Genomic DNA, 11,723 nt, shown 5'->3' on the forward strand with positions numbered 1-11,723 from the left:
GCAGGAGGATCTCTGTGAGTTCCAGGTCAGCCTGTTCTACAAGTGAATTCCATGACAGCCAGAGCTACACAGAGAAACCCAGTCTTGAAAAATCAAAAAAAAAAAGAAAAAAGAAAAGAAAAGAACCAGGTCAAATAATTACTGAAAATAAATGTTATATTTTTAAGGTTTCAAAACTAAAGAAATATTGATTTTGCAGTTTATAGCTACCAAATGACAATTAAAACCAAAAACGTTCAGTGGAATAAAAGTTATATCCTATTATAGTCGAAATATTCTGTAGATACAATTCTAATTTTAAAAAAAAAGACACTGCTGAGAAAACTTAACAAGGAACAACTAATTTACACTACCTTACATTCATCCAAGTGTTTTATTCTGGTTGTGCTAGATAACTGGCCCCAACTGGCCCTCCCGAAGCCATAATACTATCTTCGGGCATAGATCAATAACTTAATTTGATAAAAGGAACAATAATCAAAGCAAACCAAACCAAGATTTGGTGTGCTGGGACTTGTCCTCCTTTGCTATTCTTGGAAACCCCAAAGCCACAATGATGATTGAGCCTGTGTTAAAATGTACATGACTTTCTCACCACTTCTGCCTCAGCAAACAGCCAGAGGTGAGTGAAGTTCTTAGCTATAAATGCACAAATGAGCCAGCTGCACAGAAAATTACTGCAGATAATGCCAGCCTAAGTTGAAGGTACATGGAATTATGAATAAAACATTTTAAACAACAGATTTTCAGGCTGATTACTTAGAGGGCAAAAGGTACCTAGTAAGTGCCCCCAAATCAACCTATTCTCTTAACATTAAAGTTAGGAATATAATCTTTGCTTTCCTATATTAGTGTATTATTTTTTAAACTCTAGATCATAACGCATTAATGAGTGATGAAATCAATGACACAGATTTCAATCAGTAACTCTGTTTTGTGCTGTGTTCATGAGACAGGGCTTTACTATGGGGCTCAGGCTTACCCTAGAACTTCTAAGCCCTCCTGTTTCATCTTCCCAAGTGCTGTGCAGGCCTGTGCCATCACACCTGGCTGATAATTAGCAAGTCTGTAGAATGAAATAGTACGTACAAGGCCTTGGGCTTAATTCCCAGCAAAGAAAAACAAAGAAACAATAGAGGAATAAATGTAAAATGAATATTATTTTCATTATAATAAAAGTATTTTATACATTCATAAGCCCCCCACCACACACACACACACACACACACACACACACACACACACACAGAATTCCAGAAAAGAATTTCAACTCCCTCTCCTCTTCCCTTTTTGTTATGAGTTAAGGAGAAAAAAACTCTAAAGGCTGCTTTCTCAGAATGTAGAGTAGCTTAAAGGTTAAAAAGTTAGATACATCCTTATTTGTTAAATCTTTTGTGTGGAAATTAGCTACTATATATTTTACCTCGATATTCAAATCTATAATAAAGTATAAAAACTAAATTTTACAAATTTAAAAGACGGAAAATTCATCTAGGAAGATTTAGATTATTTTTTATACATAAGCAAGAGAGCATGCATCAAGAGAAACATTAGTTTGATAACTTAGTTGATTAGTGAACTATAGCCATTTTTACGCTATTCTAATCAATGATTCTTTGCTCACCTTCCACCATCAACAAAATGTTATTTTCATCTACTGAAGGGCCCATGCAGACCATGTCCAGCAGTTCCATCAGCTTCTTCTGGAGAGAATAGGCCTCCCTGAAAAGACCCTGGAGAAGGTCTGACAGTAGGTGTAAGCGCCCAGAATACAGAGACTCACTATTCTAATCACAGAATATAAAAAGAAGAGAAACAGATCACAAACAGCTCAAAATTCAAATTTATTTTAGCCCATACTATCAGAGACTGAGATCATAAATGTAATGTTCTGACAGAATCATACTTTATTAAATGTACTTTGATAAATGCAAGAATGTAAAAAGTGCATTTTAGGGCTGGAGAGATGGCTCAGCAGTTAATAGCACTGACTGCTCTTCCAGAGGACCAGGGTTCAATTCCCAGCACCCACATGGCACCTCACAACTGTCTGTAACTCCAGTTCCAGGGGACCCCACACCCTCACACAGACATACATGTAAACAAAACACTAATGGACATAAAATTTTAAAAAAATTTTTTTAAATGGTGCATTTTAGCACTCCATCACCATGTACAAGTCTAGTTAATGAGCAATTTGTCATTTACCCAGCAAAACATCCATAATGAAACTGCCTGTGCCCTACAAATTCTAAGCCATCTTTTGTGCTTTAAAGCTGCTTCAGTAATGTTAAGATGAGTTAAGTAAGCCCCTTTGTCCAAATCTAACACAACAATTTCCAAGATTCCTGTGGTTAAACATAACCATTTTTCTTTAGGAAGGGAAAAATTCAATTCCAAAACCACTTTTTATTCACTTGTGAAACAACTGTGTCTATCTTCGCTCCTCAGAAAAGGCTATCCCAGTAATATCAACTAAAATGTAAAATCTTATGCATAAACACTTATTCAGTACTTCTGCCTACTGATTCCAGGCCATTTAAACTCTACACAGACCCAATACTTACCTTACAATGTACAAATGTCTTTTTAATTATATGCAGGATGGATGAGGGAAGACTATGAATATATTCTAGAATGACTGATTCCTGTGTGGTACATACATGATGAACAAATCCTGTAAGGCCTCCTAAGATCTGCGCCATTGTCTGGAAATAAGGAGAGGTTGGTTCAAGATATACTTTTATGTAAGTTACAAAGAAATTAGGCAGCATTCTGAGTGTTGGACCTATAGCAGTGACAAAGCATTCTATGCCTCTCTCTTTTCAGTGACCTTCACACCACTTAGAATCATGACCGAATTCAGGATGCTATCTTGATCTGTCTTCTAAGATACTTAACATAACATCATATAAAAATTCAGAAATTGGCCGGGCGGTGGTGGCGCACGCCTTTAATCCCAGCACTCGGGAGGCAGAGCCAGGCGGATCTCTGTGAGTTCGAGGCCAGTCTGGGCTACCAAGTGAGTTCCAGGAGAGGCGCAAAGCTACACAGAGAAACCCTGTCTCGAAAAAAAAAAAAAAAAAAAAAAAAAAAATTCAGAAATTGTCTTTCAATACTTATTTAAGTCCATAAATTTAATTCTAGAATCATGCCATTTCATAAAGAATAAATGGTTTGTCTTTTTTTTTTTTCTTGAAGATGAGATTTAACCCTGACTAGCCTCAACTCAGTAATCTTCTGACTTCAACCTCCCTAATACAACAGGCAGGCATGAGGCACCACCCCTCACCTCTGCTACAAAAAACTTTTTTTTTTTTTTTTTTGGAAACAGGATCTCACTATATAACCCCATCTTCCCTTAAAGTCAGGCATCTCCTGCCTTAAGTATGTCATGACACCCAGCTCCATTCTCTTTCTAATACACTTACTTGTAAAATATTTCTTAGAGTGATCTGGATTTCTAAATTTTGGCTTGAGAGTTCTGTAGCTTGAGTGGTTAATTCATATATCATTCCATCAAACAATTTTATAGTCTGTGAAAACAAATCAACGTATAAACAGGAATAGAAATCACTAGAAAAAAAAAGACTTATCTTTGAAGGAAAAATAAAGACAACAAAATGATCTGATTATTCACTAGTAACATCTACCCACTTCATAGTTAACCACTGTTCCTAATTTAAAAGTACCTTTATAGGAGAGTTGCTAAACAAAGCCTCAAGCCTTGCTTTGCTTTTCATTTCTGTGGTGTCAATGTATTTAGTAATTGAAAAAGAACTCATTCAAAGTTCATTTGGGGGTCTGACAAGTGCAGTACTACTCTATACAATAAAAGACAATGACCTTAATCAAACAAAACAACTGTAGCTTTACAAGGGCATTTCTTGATATTGGTTATGAATTTATACTGAAGTCTTATATTTAGAACCCATTTATATATTTTGTTTTTATTTTGTGAGACAAGGTCTCTCTATATAGCCCTGGCTGTCCTGGAACTCTGTGTAGACCAGGCTAGTCTCGAATTCAGAAATTTGCCTGCCTCTGCCTCCCAAATGCTAGGATCAAAGGTATGCGCCATCCCGCCAGGCATTGTATTTTGACTAGTTCACCTTTTTAAATATAAAAATCACTTAACAGTAATGAACTCGCAAATAGAAACATCATGTAACTAGATTTATGCAGCTACATAAACAGTTATCTAGTCCCAAACGCTACACATCCCCATGAAATGTTACACTACAGAGCAGCTTTATATACAAAAAGCTTAGTTGTATTATACCCCTAGTCTATGAAGGCTATCTCGAATTACTACAAATGGTGAACTATTTTTACTACTTATTTGCACTCAAATATGTTTGATATATTAGAAAAATAAGAGAATTAAGAAAATTAGGAACAGATTATACAAAGTTAAGACCAAATTTTAGTAACTTCTATAGTGTGTAAATTAATAAAACTGTACCTTTGGTAAAATTTGGGAAAAGACACTCTGTTCCAGTGTCAGGTGATTCACATGAGGCAAAAACATATCAGTAATGATTTTCAAAATTCCTATAAAGCAAAAATAAGTTAAATGGGTATGGATACCTGTACTCAACAGGATCTACTACCATTAAAATACATTTTTGAAAGATGTGTTTCTAAAATGGTGAAAATTCAAATTTTAACAATTATATAAACAGGTATATATAATGACCTATAGCTGGGCTGACAGAAATGTAAGGAATGAAATGACACAGTCCCCATCATAATCTTTTCTCTAAAAGTAAATTCTGTATACATGTTTGCATGTGTACGTTCATGTACACACATGCCATAGCATGCATGGACATCAGAAAACAGATTTCTTATAAGAAGTCATGAAAACAGATGGAGACTAAAAATTTTCCAAATGACAAATTTGTCATCATCTAGAGTCAACACAGTAAGCTTTTTCTAACCCAGAGTATTTTCTAAATGACACTAAATATGTTAAGAGGCTGAAAGTTATAACAGACTGAAATGGTGTTTTATCTTGGTCCTATCAGAGCATAAAAATTTCAATGTAGCCGGGCGGTGGTGGCGCACGCCTTTAATCCCAGCACTCGGGAGGCAGAGCCAGGCAGATCTCTGTGAGTTCGAGGCCAGCCTGGGCTACCAAGTGAGTTCCAGGAGAGGCGCAAAGCTACACAGAGAAACCCTGTCTCGAAAAACCAAAAAAAAAAAAAAAAAATTTCAATGTGCTAATACATCACCAAAAACGGAATTTAAAACTTAAAAACACTATGATTGGAAGGAATTATCTCATTTTTATATAACAGGAAGTTACCAAAGCTACAACAAAGATTAAAATCTTATCTAATGACATTCGTATACACAACATCATACACACAAAAAAATTTTACTTACGTATATGTTCAATCCAACTCTCAGAATGCTGATACATAGAGTAAATATAAAATAATTAAGGAATAAATTCAAAAGGGATCCTTAAAATTTACCAATAATCCCTAAGAGACTAAAATTATACCCAAATCCCTGATTTCTTTTACCTCTCAAAACTTAACATTTATCAAATAAACAAACGTTTTTTGAAAATTTTAAGGAAGAAGTTTCAAAACTACTTAGGGCTAAGTAACTTTCAAACTAAGTGCAATCATGAAATACTTATGACTGATGGAAGACAGTATTGCAGTAATCCTGAATTCCGGCTTCTATGATAGGACAGAAACTCTCCTTAGAACTTCTGCCCTTTGTATCTGGCTTAATTCTGCATGTTACTTACCTACCTATCTTACCAGACTGAAAATCTTCTGCTGGTAGCAGGAGCTTGCAAATTGTTGCAACTTAATTATAATATGAATTAACAATAAACACAGTATAAACTATACTTGTACATCACTGAGAATAAGTACTAATATTTTATTGTAAAAGCAATAAGAATCCTTGTACAATGTCAAAAAAAAGTTACCCATTACTATCACAAAAATCCCTCTTCTGAACTTTAACTCTTTATAACTGCAATTAAAATGAGATAACCTAAAACTTTTCAATTCAGGAGGGTAGAATCTGCCAACTGGAACAATTCCAGTTTAAATTCAGAAAGCCTGCTACTCCATAATATTAAGTTATGAGTAGGCAAATATTCAGAAAATAACTGGACAATAAACAAAGTAAAAAATATGAAACTAGTTTTAGTAGGTGATAAGATTGTGATCTACTGCACTTTTCTTCCATCTGTTGTACAAGAAGAAAGTAAAATACCAACATTTGAAAAACTACTTGAGACATCTAGGCATTTTTATTGAACACATATGTGCCAGTCACTATTCTCAGTGGTGAGGCTAAAACAATGAGCAAAACCAAACGTCTGCCTCTATACTTGACAATGCAGTTAGGGAAAAAATGAGGAAGGCGCAAAGAAGTTAAGGATCAAATGGTCTCCAGAAAACCATAAACAACACCATAAATGTAATAGGGTGGTGTGGCTAGCTTTATGTCAAACTGACACAAGCTAGAGTCATTTGGAAGGGACTCTAGATTGAGAAAATGCCTCCAAAAGAGTTGCCTGTAGGCCTATAGTAGTACACCCACTCCACCCCACCCTGCCACTTTATTGAAAATAGATTCATTTCTCATCTGATATATCTTGATTAGTTCCCCCTCCCTCTGCTCCTTCAAGTTCCTCCTTCCCTCGTCTCCCCTCAGGATCCACCCTCTGTCTCTCATTTGAAAAGAACAGGCTTCTAAGAAATAACAAAATAAATTATATCAGATAAAACAAAAACCATCACATCAGAGTTGGATAAGACAAACCAAAAGAAGGAAAAAAAACCCAAGAGAAAGCACAAGAATGAGACCCACTCATTCACACACTCAGGAGTCCCATAAAGATACTAAGCTAAAAGCTCTAATATATATGCAGAGAACCTGACACAGACCCGTACAGGCCTTGTGCTTGCTGCTTCAGTCTGTGAGTCCATACGAGCTTTGCTCAATTGATTTGTAGTGCATTTTCTTAACTGATGATTGATGTAGAAAAGCCCAGCTCACTTTGGCCAGTACTCCCCTGGGCTGGTAGTCTTGGATGCTATAAGAAAGTGCACTGAACAAGCCACAAGGAGCAAGCCAGTAAGCAACTCTCCTCCCTAGGTCCCTGCTCTGCTTGAGCTCCTGTCTTGACTTCCTTTGATGATGGGCTGTGACATGGAGCTGCAAAACGAAATAAACCCTTTTCTCCACCAAAATGATTTTGGTCATGGTGTTTTACCACAGCAATTGAAACCCTAAGACAGGTTTCAGGGAGCTACCTAAGACTGAGGACTGTGAAAAGGCTCCTCTAAGGAAGTAACTCTGAGGAAGGCCAGAATGAGATGTTGAAAAGGCTGGAAAACAAATTAGGCTGAGAACAAAGATTCTCAAGTAAGTCATCTTGTGGACTAAGTGTAGCTAGCTAGGTATGAAGGAAGGACCAGGCTTAAATTATGGGGAACCCTGAAGACAAGTTCTGACTGTATTCTTAAAATTAAGCCATATAGGTATGATGAAGAAGAAATAAAGTGAATTGTTTTTCACTCTAAACTTTGTAAGGATGGATTATAGAAGAGCTGTGTAGAAACAAGGAGAATATCACTAGTCCAGATTGTAAAGATTGGAATCACAGTGGCAGCAATGGAGACAGGTGGATTCAAGAAGTAATTTAGAATCAGAAACAACAATTTGCTGGTTACAAAGGAGTATTCAAGGTTTACTTACAGAAGAAAACCTGGAAATGAGATCTGAGTTCTTAGTAGGTAGCAAGGTAAGGTAGAAATGGTGCTTTGAATTTAGTGAAGGTGCCTCTAAGATTGAGGGGAGAAAAACATCGCATCGTCATTCACTCTAAGCCTAGCATTATACCAGACACACATTACATAAATAAATGTCTTTGAGTAGGAAAACAACTGTTTCCAGGAGGAAATTCCAAATTCCTTCCAGGCTGGCACACATATAATTCCAACGCAACAGACACAGGATCATTGCAAACCCAAGACAAACCTGTTTTGTATAGCTAGTACCAGACTAGCCAGGGCTACATAGCAAGACCTTACCTAAAAAGCAAAATAACTCCGTATCTGCACAAGGAGTATAAAAAACCAGACACTGGTACCACACTGGATTTTTCCTAAGCTCTAATGAATGACTGCAACGTGCTAGACATACTTAAGTTATACTGATTGTGAAACACCATTCGTGCAGGGTTTGCACTCTAGAGAAAGTGATGGTCTTTTGGTTTTGGAGGGGTTTGTGTGTGTGTGTGTGTGAGAGGGGGGATGTAATTTTATATATAAGGTGGAATCAAAGACATAATACTAAAATCACCGTTTAGCATGAAGGGGGTCGATTTCCAGTTACAATTACAAACACAAAGCATGACACTAATTATCATTTGCTCCTGACAGCACACAATTCCATCGCGATCTAAACCAAAACCTGAGGCAACGCTTTCTAACTAAAAGGGAAACAGAGGCTGGAAAGGGGAAAGCATTTTTTGTCTTACAGAGCATTCTTTAAAGATGTGGTCCCACAGAATAACTACAACTACACCCTTCACTTCTCACACTTCAGATACCGAGCGCCAGGACGGGCCGGGGAGCCCAGGCCTGGCATCTCCCCTACTTGGCAGCAAGAACGGCCTATGGAAAAACGAAGGGACAAACTAAGGCATGAGAACGCCAGTCGTCTTCAAAAGTTCCGATCGCAATCGTCCGACCATACCAGGCGGGCCTAGGCCCTGCACCCACTGTTGTCCTCGCTCCCTCCAGCGCCACCCCGTAAAGGAATAGGGTTCGAGCCCGGCCACACGCCGCCCGCTTGGGTAAGGCAGGAGGCGGCTTGCCGCGGCCCGCCCCCCAGCGTCCTCCAAGGATATGAGGAGCCGAGGCAGCGCCGAAGGCAGTTCCCGGCGGCAGTCCTCTCGAGACCAGCTGCTGAATGTCTCCAGCACGACCCGGTTCGCCTCTACATCGGCGTCCTGAGACATTCTTCCGGCGTCAGCCACGGACGAGCGCGTCCAACTCCCGCCACAAGTTAGAACGGAGGTGACGCCGTCCCAGCAGGCTTTGAGAGCGCTCCGCCCACACCAAACCATAGAGAGGAGGCCCCTCGCCCCCACGCGCCGGAGTCTTCTCTAGCCGCCGGAGGACTCGTCTCGCTGGTGGGCACTGTGTGCTGATGGCGAGCTTCCCCACGAGTTTCGGACCCTGCGTACTTCATTCAACCTAACATCCGTCATTGGAGTGCTGAGACCAGAAGTCCTCAGGTTTGTTACCCTCAGTGCTGGGGGCTTTGAGACTGTGCGCGTGGGGTCAAGGGTGAGCTGGACCTGTAACTGGGGATGACTCTCCGCCCCACAGTGCAGAGGGTTGGGAAGTAGGAATGATTTTAGTGGTGGGACTTCTTCTGTCTCTACAGCTCCTGCCAAGTGAACAAAGAGCCTACCTTCCTGAAATGTGCAAATTAAAACAGGTGTTATAAAAGTCTGGCACATTGCTGAAAATGTTCCTATACAATTGATTTTACTTCCTACAGTCCTAGTCTTTATTTCATTCCTCTGTCACGTTGCCGTTTAAAATTACGGATCTGGATTAAATATCCAACCGTTTGGATGAATTTACAAACACCAGATCACACCTGTACGTCCTTCTTACCCAAATAAGACCTTAAACTGTTTTTGGAGACAGATTAACAGAGATGATGTGTTGGAAATTTAGGGGGCACAAGTAGACACCGAGTAGCTAGCTAGTCTGACCTGTCTAAAAATCTTGGGCTTTATATTTTGTTTTGGTAAAGGTAGTCGCTGTTGTAGCTGTCTTTTGTTTGTTTTTACATTTTATCTTCTACTTATGAATACTTAAGGAATCTGTATTTTCCTAAAACACCCCCTACACACACACATACACAGAGAGCTTTTTTTAATAATTGTCATTCTCTCTCTCTCTCTCTCTCTCTCTCTCTCTCTCTCTCTCTCTCTCTCTCTCTCTCTCTCTCTCTCTCTCTCCTTTTCCCCCACTTCCAGGGCTGAATTGAAAGAGGAACAAAGGCCTCTGAACAGTCTTTGGAAGCCTCTCTAAATATATCCAGTGGTGGATAAGCAGCTAATGGACATTGATCCCAACAGAACTAATTGATTGTGTGAATCAGTTAAGCTATTAAATCCCACTTCGTAGTTGAAGCATCATCCTTTGGTAAAGATTGTGTGCATAAAATAAGAGGATGGCCTTTCAGTTCAACTTCAGTATAGAAGAAGATCTGGAAAATAAATTAACACCCCTTGGAGATGGAACTTTGACCCTGGATTCATCAAAGGAACCATCAGTCTCAAAAAGTCAAAAAGGAAAGCAGGACAAAAAGTGTTTTGCAGAACTGTCAGAGTTGCTTCCAGATGGCTTGGAAAAGACAGCTGCCTCTGAAGACACTGACCACCCACTCAGTGCAGCTGACCGGTCAGGTGACCCAGAAGCATGTGAAAAACAGCCCTTCTTGAGAGTTGCTAAAGAACATGCTATGCCTAAAGATTTAAATCAGGTCTTAGAAAATAAAGTTATGGAAATGTTGCCAAGTACCCAGCATGTTAACATAACAGTAGTGAAAACCATCTTGTTGAAAGAAAAATTCCCTGGAGAAAACATAGTTTCAAAAAGCTTTTCTTCTCATTCTGATCTGATTCCAGGTGTTTATGAAGGAGGCTTAAAAATCTGGGAGTGTACCTTTGATCTCTTGACTTATTTCACAAAGGCCAAAGTGAAATTTGCAGGGCAAAAAGTGCTGGATCTTGGCTGTGGATCAGGATTACTTGGAATAGCTGCATCCAAAGGAGGAGCTAGAGAAGTTCATTTTCAAGATTATAACAGTTTGGTGATGGATGAAGTGACCTTACCTAATGTAGTTGCTAACTTCCCTTTGCAAGATGAGGGTAATGATGTAAATGAGCCAGATGGGAAAAGACAAAGAGAGTCAAAAGTAGCCCAAGAAATAAGTAAATGTCGGTTTTTCTCTGGGGAGTGGTCTGAGTTTTGTAAGCTTGTATTAAGTGAAAAACTGTTTGAGAAATATGACCTCATTCTCACTTCAGAAACCATTTATAATCCAGATTATTACAGCACTTTGCATGAAACGCTCCTCAGACTGTTGAGTAGGAATGGTCGGGTGCTTCTGGCCAGCAAAGCACATTATTTTGGTGTTGGTGGTGGTGTTCATCTCTTTCAGAAGTTTGTAGAAGAAAGGGATGTATTTGATACTAAAACACTTGAAATAATTGATGAAGGTCTCAAAAGGTTCCTAATTGAAATGACTTTTAAATACCCCAGTTAATATGCACTGGGTGGCCTAATGGAATAAACAGAGTAACCCAGAACTTATGACTGTTTAATTTCTTTTTTATTATTATTTTTTCTAAAATTATGGTATTTGTATGGTTCTGCTTATTAAAATAATAAGCCAAGTAAACTAGCAGCCTTGTGTTTTCCATGTAAAACTGCAAGTTTGCCTGAGAAGTTGATGAACTCTTGAATCACTTTGTATGAAAATTCTTTCTCCACCTTCATTCAGTTGAGCTTTCTACCATCTCTAACATTCCATAAAGGTGTTCCCCAGGGAATGTTCCCATTTCCTACCAAGCTTGTGAATCTCTCTGCAGTCTTTGTTAGTTCCTTGTTCACGTGAAGTGCCTGGCTAGATTATTAAGGACTACTTCGTCCCTG

General features: G+C 38.8%; 3 protein-coding genes across 6 annotated transcripts in view; 2 read left to right on the top strand and 1 right to left on the bottom strand.

Moving 5' to 3' along the window:
* Scyl3 (SCY1 like pseudokinase 3) overlaps positions 1–8,980 on the top strand; it is a 90,412-nt gene extending 81,432 nt beyond the window's left edge. Inside the window, exon 15 of the transcript XR_008217950.1 lies at positions 8,590–8,980. The gene's annotated coding sequence lies outside the window, so the exon portion shown is untranslated. The remainder of the gene's footprint in view (positions 1–8,589) is intronic.
* Positions 1–9,255, bottom strand: part of Firrm (FIGNL1 interacting regulator of recombination and mitosis) — a 45,560-nt gene extending 36,305 nt beyond the window's left edge. For 2 of the 4 annotated variants that reach the window (XR_008217949.1, XM_052737425.1), the window contains exons 1-6: positions 8,894–9,255; positions 5,392–5,431; positions 4,466–4,554; positions 3,432–3,536; positions 2,568–2,708; positions 1,625–1,787 (exon numbers count right to left, since the gene is read on the bottom strand). Coding sequence is in view for 2 of the 4 variants with exons in the window: in XM_052737425.1 (XP_052593385.1) it covers positions 1,625–1,787; positions 2,568–2,708; positions 3,432–3,536; positions 4,466–4,554; positions 5,392–5,431; positions 8,894–9,112 (757 nt within the window). In the remaining 2 variants the exon portion in view is untranslated. Of the gene's footprint in view, positions 1–982; positions 1,101–1,624; positions 1,788–2,567; positions 2,709–3,431; positions 3,537–4,465; positions 4,555–5,391; positions 5,432–8,893 lie in introns of those variants that run through there. The other 2 variants (XM_052737427.1, XM_052737426.1) reach the window with 2 other exon arrangements.
* On the top strand, positions 9,170–11,413 carry Mettl18 (methyltransferase like 18). The gene is made up of 2 exons (XM_052737434.1): positions 9,170–9,283; positions 10,040–11,413. The coding sequence occupies exon 2, from the start codon at positions 10,237–10,239 to the stop codon at positions 11,332–11,334; it is 1,098 nt and encodes a 365-aa protein (XP_052593394.1). The 5' UTR covers positions 9,170–9,283; positions 10,040–10,236; the 3' UTR covers positions 11,335–11,413.
* Positions 11,414–11,723: the final 310 nt, after the last annotated feature.

Source organism: Peromyscus californicus, unplaced genomic scaffold (assembly GCF_007827085.1).
Source record: "Peromyscus californicus insignis strain IS unplaced genomic scaffold, ASM782708v3 Scaffold_14__1_contigs__length_90479793_seg_2, whole genome shotgun sequence".
Classification (NCBI taxonomy): domain Eukaryota; kingdom Metazoa; phylum Chordata; class Mammalia; order Rodentia; family Cricetidae; genus Peromyscus; species Peromyscus californicus.